Source organism: Glandiceps talaboti, chromosome 4 (assembly GCF_964340395.1).
Source record: "Glandiceps talaboti chromosome 4, keGlaTala1.1, whole genome shotgun sequence".
Lineage (NCBI taxonomy): Eukaryota > Metazoa > Hemichordata > Enteropneusta > Spengelidae > Glandiceps > Glandiceps talaboti.
The window spans coordinates 4,748,463-4,760,610 of NC_135552.1; the positions used below are offsets into that span (position 1 = coordinate 4,748,463).

General features: G+C 33.5%; 1 protein-coding gene across 1 annotated transcript in view; it reads right to left on the reverse strand.

Annotated features, from left to right (window-relative positions):
- Nucleotides 1-12,148, reverse strand: part of LOC144433564 (regulatory factor X 4-like) — a 73,335-nt gene that overhangs the window by 19,546 nt on the left and 41,641 nt on the right. Inside the window, exon 5 of the mRNA XM_078121882.1 lies at nt 749-810. Coding sequence (XP_077978008.1) covers nt 749-810 — 62 coding nt within the window. The remainder of the gene's footprint in view (nt 1-748; nt 811-12,148) is intronic.

Genomic DNA, 12,148 nt, shown 5'->3' on the forward strand with positions numbered 1-12,148 from the left:
GTTATTATGTTTCCTATATTGTTGTATGGTTTGGACCCAATTGTGACTTCACAGACACAACTGAATGAGGATGTACATTATATGTTGTACTGAAAAGTCTGTACACGTATTTACATGTATGTACACATACTAAATTCTAAGGGAAGCTTTAATGTTAATTTTACTCCTAGTTATAGAAATCTGATAAAAATAGTTGATCACCTTGGTAGATCAAATGACTTTGATACTTAGGTTACATAAATCTGACTCTTCCATGTATATCTTAAAGATACTCTTCTATGCCAACGAGTTTCTCACTTTCATCTCAGGGGAGCAACAACCATTGCTACAGACGGCTGGTGATTTTACAACGATAACAGCTAAACATCAATCCTTACTTATGTATCATGACATAGACCTACACATAGACCATTAATTGGTGTCAGACATTGTGTTTGTACTTATTAGTGTTATCGAGTCAACAGAAGCCAAAACCAATAACATAGACTTCCCCTACACAGTTGCATCTATGTAATATATACAATTATGCATACTACATGTATTACTGACCTGCTGATATTCTGTTCACAGGGCAAAAGGGAGTCACAACTTTTGGAAACCCTCTGAGCTGATTTTGTTGAGAACAATCCAGTGCTCATTTGTGCATGTACGTTATACACAAGTATACATTTTATATACACTATTAGGTGATCTGTATGAGTGTCATCATACATTGGACATTTTTGTTTAATTCTGTTGATCAACTTACTTTGACTGTCCTCTTGTTCCCAGTCTTCTTGTAGTCAGCTGAGGAAACTGTTGTCTTATGATCTGAAATGGAGAGGAAAGATCAAAGTCAACATGGGCAAAATTATTTCAGAGCAAAGATGCAGGCAAACTTTAGTCTGTTGATTTGAACAAGATGGGTAAAGATCAGAATAAATGATTTTGCTTTATAGTTGTAGCAGACATATATCAAATTAGAATACAACAGAACACAGACCTTCCACCAATGGGTCTATGGACAGAAAAAGGAATGTGAGTGTGGTATACTCAAGATATTTGCACGAGTACTTGCAGTGTTCTCTGCGGTTGTACTTTCGGAAGTGTAATGAGTGAAAGTGCAAGAGAAACAAGTGCAAATCTTGAGTATCGATACTGGCATTCACTCACCCCATTGGGTTTTGCTACTATCACAATATGTTTATCCACAACAGCAAATTTCCATTAAAACCCACACCATGTAATCACAAAATGTTGTCTACATTACTACATTTTGTCTACTCATTTACATATCATTTACATACCGGTATGCAATAACGATTTCCCTTATTGCACTGCAGTGTAAATACCGCTAGTAGGTGTGCACACCAATGCAAGTAATCTTTGGTACATACGTGTATGTAATAATGTATATAAAATATTGATTAAAATGACATTTATAATATCTTTCTATTATGTAAAACTTCCGAATGAAAACATCGCTAGTAGTCTGTACATTCATTCTATTATGTAAAACTTCCGAATGAAAACATCGCTAGTAGTCTGTACATTCATTCTATTATGTAAAACTTCCAAATGAAAACATTTGCTAGTAGTCTGTACATTAATTCTATTATGTAAAACTTCCAAATGAAAACATTTGCTAGTAGTCTGTACATTAATTCTATTATGTAAACTTCCAAATGAAAACGTTTGCTATTAGTCTGTACAATAAATTCTACAATTTGGAAGATACAAAACTGTCTTACACTTACTATCATCTCATCATACATTCATATCTAATTTTAATAATTAAGACAACAAAATGTTTTAAATATATCACTATTTGGTCAGGGATGCAGATACGGGCTGGTGGCAGAAAAAAAAAACTGGCTACTCTGCATGTTTGCCAGCTACTTTTTCAGGAATTTGTTTAAATAATCTTTGTTTCAATCAGTATATTTCCCTTGGGTAGATTCATCACTCTCATTTGTAGATTTTACGACCTACTTTTCATATTTCACTATCTACAGTTAAAATTATAGCTACATCACTAACTACCCATTTTTACCAAATCTACAGAATAGAGTAGAATACTGTACTATTCATTGTTGGCCACACTAAAAAAAAAAGAATGCGTATGAATGATATGGTTTATTAACACAAAGAATACTGCACTAAATCACCATAAACAATAATATATCACATGTATTCATATATACCTAGTTACTGTAGTAAAACACAGCTTATCACATGCATTTATATATACCTAGTAACTGTACTAAAACACAGCTTATCACATGTATTCATATATACCTAGTAACTGTACTAAAACACAGCTTATCACATGTATTCATATGTACCTAGTAACTGTACTAAAACACAGCTTATCACATGTATTCATATATACCTAGTAACTGTACTAAAACACAGCTTATCACATGTATTCATATATACCTAGTAACTGTACTAAAACACAGCTTATCACATGTATTCATATATACCTAGTAACTGTACTAAAACACAGCTTATCACATGTATTCATATATACCTAGTAACTGTACTAAAACACAGCTTATCACATGTATTCTTATATACCTAGTAACTGTACTAAAACACAGAATATTACATGTATTCATATATACCTAGTAACTGTACTAAAACACAGCATATTACATGTATTCATATATACCTAATAACTGTACTAAAACACAGAATATTACATGTATTCATATATACCTAGTAACTGTACTAAAACACAGCTTATCACATGTATTCATATATACCTAGTAACTGTACTAAAACACAGCTTATCACATGTATTCATATATACCTAGTAACTGTACTAAAACACAGCTTATCACATGTATTCATATATACCTAGTAACTGTAGTAAAACACAACTTATCACATGTATTCATATATACCTAGTAACTGTACTAAAACACAGATTATCACATGTATTCATATATACCTAGTAACTATACTAAAACACAGCTTATCACATGTATTCATATATACCTAGTAACTGTACTAAAACACAGATTATCACATGTATTCATATATACCTAGTAACTGTACTAAAACACAGATTATCACATGTATTCATATATACCTAGTAACTGTAGTAAAACACAACTTATCACATGTATTCATATATACCTAGTAACTGTACTAAAACACAGCTTATCACATGTATTCATATATACCTAGTAACTGTACTAAAACACAGATTATCACATGTATTCATATATACCTAGTAACTGTACTAAAACACAGCTTATCACATGTATTCATATATACCTAGTAACTATATTCAGACACAGCTTATCACATGTTATGTAATACACACAATATAATATCCCCCTGTCAATTCTAATGGCACTGCAAAATCCTTATTATTAGGGACTACAAGCACAAAAGAAAAAAAAAGTGTTTTTGATCCCTTTTGTTAAAATCTTAGACAATACATGTGTGATAGCAGGATGTCATTAATAATAGCTGAAATGATTGTATATGCTACCAACCAGGTGGATATTTCAATCAAAGTGACCATAATTCAACCCTTGGAATTATAATCAACATGTATTGATGTGATGCCATCCCTGTAATGGGTTAAATTTCAGTCTGAGATGGATAGACTTGGTTATCTGGCTAATCACAACTCCTGACTCTGCAGTTAGTATCATGTAAAAAGCCATAGAAATGAGATGAGTGCATTCAGAAATTCACTAGAGTCTCACGTTACTTCCAATCAAGCAAACTAATTTAGCCTCCATCACCTGCCTACTGCACAAAAGCTTCTCTTTGTTGGCTGTGTAGCTGGTGAACGGAAGTACAGTCGTCTTTGTCCACAATTTCATACAATATCCTAGCTAACTCTTTTCTCATTTTCCACCTCAAATCACACACTTACTCTTTTTTTACTTGCTTATTTCTCTAATTTTATAAACTCAATATTTGTTTCCAAAAAAGTACAAATAATGTTTAGCGGTTGAAAGTGAATGTATGATTATCATTCTCCTAGGGCGGCAAACGGAAGAACTAATGATCAGCTGGCGACCAGTCATCCAATATTTCTCAAGAGTCATTTTGTGGCACCTTAGACAGACTGAGAGAGATGTGATTAGATGCCTCTTTTCAACAAGTATATATGCGGAGAGTGTATGGATTTCCTCTATTCCATACAGCAGTTCAGTGTTAACGTGTGTGGCACACATGCACACATTAATTGAAAGTACAATCCGTATAAAGTGTCATTTTACAGCTTTGAATATAGTAGCATTTTGCAAGCTAATAGAGTGTGTATAAGTCTGCTCACAATACACATCGTGATTTGACTTCAGGTGTTGGTAGGGATGATGACATCTGTTAGCCACAAAATTGTTGTATTCACTACTGCTTAGTATAATCCCATTAAGCTAATTATCTGCCGTAGGCAGCATGTGTCTCCTGCTATTATCTCTCCCTTTTAACAGACAGGATTAGCTGTTTTGGCCCTTCCAACTCACAAGGTTTCTTCTTGACTGTGTCACTTTTTTTCTCAAAGATATCCTGGAGTCATTTGTGTGATTTGGTTTCTGAGTAACAATGGCATATCAAATGTCTAGTACAAGTTATTGATGGAAAATATCATATGACCATTATTAAACTAAGATGAACTATAGTGAATGAACAATACTAAATACTGAGACTAACAAAAACACTACTCACTAGTACTGTAAATAAAACTACAAAAATCACTCAGGAACTGATCAGATATATTTTATCAAAAAAATATGAACAATTTGTGTCATGTTTCATTGACAAGTAATCACAAATAATGCCAGTGTTTCATTGGTAAACATTACATCACAAGTAATGCCAGTGTTTCATTGGTAAACATTACATCACAAGTAATGCCAGTGTTTCATTGGTAAACATTACATCACAAGTAATGCCAGTGTTTCATTTGTAAACATTACATCACATTCACAAGTAATGCCGGCGTTTCAATGGTAAACATTACATCACAAGTAATGCCAGTGTTTCATTAGTAAACATTACATCACAAGTAATGCCAGTGTTTCATTGGTAAACATTACATCACATTCACAAGTAATGCCAGTGTTTCAATGGTAAACATTACATCACAAGTAATGCCAACGTTTCATTGATAAACATTACATCACAAGTAATGCCAGTGTTTCATTGGTAAACATTACATCACAAGTAATGCCAACGTTTCATTGATAAACATTACATCACAAGTAATGCCAGTGTTTCATTGATAAACATTACATCACAAGTAATGCCAACGTTTCATTGGTAAACATTACATCACAAGTAATGCCAACGTTTCATTGGTAAACATTACATCACAAGTAATGCCAACGTTTCATTGGTAAACATTACATCACAAGTAATGCCAACGTTTCATTGGTAAACATTACATCACAAGTAATGCCAACGTTTCATTGGTAAACATTACATCACAAGTAATGCCAACGTTTCATTGGTAAACATTACATCACAAGTAATGCCAGTGTTTCATTGGTAAACATTACATCACAAGTAATGCCAGTGTTTCATTGGTAAACATTACATCACAAGTAATGCCAACGTTTCATTGGTAAACATTATCACAAGTAATGCCAGTGTTTCATTGATAAACATTACATCACAAGTAATGCCAGTGTTTCATTGGTAAACATTACATCACAAGTAATGCCAACGTTTCATTGGTAAACATTACATCACAAGTAATGCCAGTGTTTCATTGGTAAACATTACATCACAAGTAATGCCAGTGTTTCATTGGTAAACATTACATCACAAGTAATGCCAGTGTTTCATTGGTAAACATTACATCACAAGTAATGCCAGTGTTTCATTGGTAAACATTACATCACAAGTAATGCCAGTGTTTCATTGGTAAACATTACATCATAAGTAATGCCAGTGTTTCATTGGTAAACATTACATCACAAGTAATGCCAGTGTTTCATTGGTAAACATTATCACAAGTAATGCCAGTGTTTCATTTGTAGCTCAATATATTGCAAAAGATTAATAAATATGTAAAAAGTTTGTTATTGTACATACAATAACAAACTTTTTACACATTTTTAGCTTTTTGCAATGTATTGAGTTAATTACAAACACAGACTTGGTCAATGTTGTTTTTCATTGATTTTTCAAGTAGGAAGCCATGATAAAATTGTTTCATAAATTAAAATTCCAAAATAAACACACAATCCTCATCCATATGGCCACTTTAATGAAGCATTGTCTAGAAAAATAGCTACAAATTCTTACTGGGTTTTAAATCTACCTGCTGTGTCAGATGATTTCAGTGATATCACCATGTGATTAGAAATCAAGGAGAGAGTGAAGCTGTACGATGTAAACAATTTCAGCAGACAGAATAAACCAATAACATAGGCAAGATCAGCTGATCACAAAGGGATAGATTTCCTGACGGACTTGAAAATGTATTTTTGCGTGAGTTGTTAACTGAAATTGTTATCTAATTTTAGGTTTGAATAAGGAACGTTGGGAAAAAGTCTCCACAAATATTGAATTTAGCCAACGTGAAGTATCTATGCTGGGTACATTACAGTCCTAATTTCCATCAGAACTGTATGCAAATTGAGCAAAAAGTATTTAGTTCCAATATTATTACATTGTAGTTATCCTTATTACCGATCATAGTTTAATACTCGCATAAATGTTAAGTTACTTTCATGAAAAAAAACTACTTGTTACCATTGGCAACTAGGTAATGGCTTTGAAGATAGCATAATTGGATTCATAACATACATATTGACGTTATGAAGTTACATTGTGTATATATATATATATATATATATATATATATATATATATATATATATATATATATATATATATATATATAACTCGGTGAGTATCAATCTGCTATAAGACAGTGCTCTATACCGCAGTGGCAGAGCGTAATATATATATATATATATTACAGAATGACATACCCTTATGTTTGTAAGTATTTCGTAATAAGGGTGGGCTTACTTAATTCTTAGATTTCTCAAAATAGACCAATGATGGGTTGGTCCATCGGTTAAAAAGTAAGTGTTGGAAAAAGTAAATGTACATTGCATGTGTAACATTCTGAATTACTTAGAAATGACAACTAAAGTCAGAAGGAAAATAGAACCATTTATTTTATTGAAGTGCCTGAATTTCAGCAGTAAACATGATCTTTGTTCAGATACACAGTTGTGAGGTGGCAATCTTACAATCAGTGGTGTTGTGATTTTTTTCCCAATCCCGGCATAGAGGGCGTATTTTTTTTTTAAGATTGAAGAAAGATATATTGTAGGTCGTGTCATAAGAAACACAGAATTATCTAAGGCTGCCCTAATAATGTACATGTACAATGTGTGATAGTATTTTGTACATGTATTTTGAAGGATATAGATTTTGAAAACTAAGTTTGATTGTTTTCAAAGCGACCAAACTGAATTCCAAGCTAACATTATACTATAGATACATGTACATATAGTCACATCATGGAACAAGCCTGAAGCCTACATGTATGGGGGAAATGATACAAAGTTTAGTTCTGTTATGATATTTTAAATGAAAATTCTGTTAGTTACTATGGTGACCACTACATGAATTTATGAAAACTCCCTTTGGCAATATTCCATGAAGGAAACCTAAGATAATACAAAAATGAATGTGTAAAGCAAAGATGTCGGTGGAGACAATTGCATTTCACAGTGTATGGATCTCAGACATACACATGTTCAGATAAGCAAAGACAGTTTAACAGTAATGGAGCCTGTGCACATACATGTACATACATACATTGTACATGTCACACAGGCAGACATCCCAGTATTGTAACAGGGCCCACGCGTGTCAGTGGGCAGAGAAAGTTATTAGTTGACAGTAACTAACACACCAGGGCCAGTTAACATGTGCGTAGAGACACCAATTGGATGTTAACAGGGCCTGTTAACATGACCTCTTCAATTTCAAATGTATGCACAGACAGATATAATTACACCAGTGCACTTGCAGAGGCATCTGTTTACAGTAACAGGGCTTGCATACACATATAGGCAGTCATAGCTAGTTTACCTTTACACTGGACTACATAAAAAATGTACACATGTACACACAGGTAAATCTTAAAGACACCTAAGTTTATATGTACATTATGTAGGCAGACACAGCTGCAGTTAGTTTTACAGTAACACATGTTGATAGAGACAGTTAGTTTAACAGGGCCTATAAACATGTACAGTAGTCAGAGACAGTTAGTTTTATAGTGCAAGGTCTGATGATCATGCAGGTACACCCAGTTTTCAGTACGTGGCAATTGTTCATATCACATATATATGGTAGAAAAACAGTGCTTTCACCAAGCTCAGCCAAACATGGTCACAGTCAATGATCCAAAATCTGGTTTCACTGTCTACAAATGTTATGTATCCAGAGTACATTTTGTACCTTAATGTTCAACTGTTCTGCTTTTGAGACTGAGAGAAAGAGTAGTCATTGCCTGACTTGGGTGAATTTCTTGATTTGAATGGCCTAGATAGATTGAATGCATGGCATAGACTGTTTGGCTATCAGTCTATGTGGTTCAGCTTGAGTAGTTTGTATGAAACGCTTGATTGATCACCAATTCACAGCAATTGAAATGCAGCCCTATATATGTAAACCTTTCCTTGAACCAAATAAGTGGTTCTCTTTGACACATCTCCACATTGATTTATTAGTGGGATGGCAGACGTCATTAATTTGTAGTCTTTCTTGGCTTCTTTCTGACTTGGGAACACTTCATCCCTACTACACCTAGTCAACTTTTCAAACAGGACTTCAAGTACGGACAATGGGGGTCGGCTATTGTTCAAGTCGAAACACAGCCAATGTAATGTGTAATAAAATCAATCAAACGGCCTCAATACTGTCACTGATAAAAGAGCAATTTTTATACACATCAAAACAATGGAAGACAATTTAGCTTTCATTTAGTCTACAAATAAAATGCAACACATGTTGCTGGCAGGGTCAAGGTGAAAGGCTGGGACTGTAAATTTCAAACTTATTGACTGTTAAAATGACGTTCAGTGAAACATTTGGTAGATGCAATATCTTATATATCTATATCTGTTTTAGTTCACTCTGAGATAGACACCTATAGAAGTATAGAACACCTGTGTACATACACAGGTCTTGTCAAATCTCAATTATCTGACTTGTATACAGGTAAGCACTTGATGAGAGAAATAATCTCTTACTCTGATTCTGAGTGGTAAAAAGGAGTCTAAATATGATATTTGATTTGTGCCGTTTACAAACCTTACAATGGTAAGTAGATGCAATGTAAAGCTGGCTAGAAATTAAAAGGACCTGATGGGGGGTAAAGATTGCTGGAAATTACATCTTAAAACTGCACTCACTGTAACCACTGGAGTATTAGTACATTTCAAATCAGACTACCAACACTACAGTATATCCACTGGAAATTGTCAGAGTACCAATAATTACAGTGTATACGTTAGTTAATTTTATCTGTATTTAGTGTAGTTACAGGTTGAAAATATGATCAAGTGATCAAGTGGGGGCCTTTGAATTTAGGGTGCAGATACAAAAATCAATTTGACTGGCTTTGATTGTGTACAACTACACAAATATGTTTTACACACACACAGGTGATTCAATACCACTGTCATATATCGTATACGGTATACCGTTCTGGGTGTACAATATTATAGAAGTACACGCGAGACATTATATCTAACAATTACAAAAACATTCCATTTGCAACTAGTGCAGCTAGAAAGGCTATTTTGGATTAGGATTAAAATCTAGATGTTAAAAGTAGTTGAAGTAGTAGAGCTATAGAAAAGTTGGTCCAGAATGAAATCTCGACACTAGACACCTATAGAACAGTCTATCGAGTTTAAACAAAGTCTAATAATAATATTATTAAAAGAGTGATCCTATCTAATATTGTAATGGTTCAACTGTTAAGATAAAACTAATGAGAACCTGGGATTGAATCATGGGCCTTTAAAGCAAGATTAACAATATTATACTGTCAACTCAACTTGAAATTTGAGACTCATCAATTTAAATATTAGAACAGACTTAACAGTTATTCAAAATAACAATAATTTTTTGAAAATGGAGAGTTTTTCCTTAAATTTTAAAAAAGAAAGTCCAGTGAATGCCATTTGTAGGTTCAATGGTAAAGCAGGAGGAAACCAAAGTAGTAGGAGAAAACCAACTCTGTTTGACAGGATTAAAGTGAATGATACCCTTCATACTAACAGTGAGTTGTTCAAACCTGTGGGCAGTTCAAACATGGGCTGCAGCAGCAAGAGGTAAATAAGTTAAACTACTTGGCCACGCTAACTCTAAACTAACCTCCCTGAATTCAAACTACCTGTCAGCTATGAGACATGTTTAAATAAATGTATGTTGACTATCTCTTGTTTGTGATTTCACAACAGGTCTATGTTAATGTAAGTGAGCACATATGCCACCATCACCAAGAGAAAATCCATGGCAACACAACATAGCGCTGCAATTATACTCCGGCATATTGGCGGATAATGTGATCCAATAAAATAAAAGAAGTTTCCTGAATTTGGTTTTGATTTTCTAGCAGTCTGTAAGAAACCTAATTATAACGGTGCTCTAACCCTGAAAGCCTTTTGTTGACTATCACCATGAAAGAGATGAAAGCAAGACAGAGCTGTTTTACATGAGAAAACCCAATTGAGGTTATCACTATTCAAGCCAAGATTTGCAGAATCTCAACTACTACCCTGGTGTAGGGGAACGCCTTCTTTCATCAGCCTATTGGTGACTTTTGACAGATTACTGAGCTCATCGAGGTCACAACACAATACAGCCCTGTAGCTAACTTTGTGCTTATGTTCAAATTTTCATTGCTCCAAGTAGTTTCAAAACGACAATAAAAATAAGTGATTTGAAGCATCTTGGCGGCTGTTCAATTCATGTCTTTATTCATTGCATATGCCATCTTCAGTATAATAATAAAACCTTAACCACTCCTTTTGTTAGTCTGTTTCATCGCCACCAAAACATGAAATACCAACGGAATGAGTCGTACATGTCGTGGAAACTGTCCATGCAACAGGCAAGAAAAACACAAAACAGACTATACAAAACTGCAGATTTGTATAACCGTGACGTGTCAGTGCATACATACCCAGTCATAATTTAACTCTTTACAGTTGACAAAACAAACCAATGCTGTGTGTCTGAGCTGTGATGGCTTTGACAGAATGGTAATTGCACAGGGTCAGTATCATTAATTAGTCTGATCTACGCTGGATTTAAGTCTTGACAATAGAATCACAGTAGTTATCAACTCAACAATGGTTACACTATCACGCTGAGATCACATACTGACAAACTATATCCAGTCACTCTTCCCCAGGGGTTTTACATCCACTCATACAAGACTCCAATGTAGGCAGGAATTAAACTAGATCGCTCTATTTGTCCTCTTTCATACAAAAACGAAAGGCTGAACCCAATCTCAACCTTGTTACAAAATGTATTCATCGCATTAATACTTCTTGTCATAGGAATTGTGTTTGTGTAATGTGTATAGGACACTTTAACCCACTTCTAATAAGTACATATATATATACACATCATTCAAAAAAATGTACTTTTTCCTAATTCAAAAAACAAACAAAAAACTCACTTCTAATATTCACATGCATGTATGTACATCATTCAAAAAGAAGCACGATTAAGCAGATTTTCAAATGAAAACAATTTTAAGGAAACTATAATATAATATCTTTGGAGAAATTATCAATTCTATTCATTCATTCAAAACATTATATATTTTCAAAATTTCATACATACTATAATATTTCAAATTGCCAATTCCACACAGTATGAATCGTTGTCAACATTACACCATTATCAATAAGTACACAAGGATTTATTTCATGGTTACATCTACAATGTATGATTTGTGATTTTCATTAATCTAACAACTATACTTATTAACATTTCAAAACAATTGAATTGCATCTATAGTCACAATAATAATTATTTTGTTTTTATTTTTTTCTATTCTCTATGTTCACTGAACAAATCATCTATACTAGAATACAAAATGTATGGAAATTTTTAATTTAATTTTTAACTGTTTTAGTTTCAC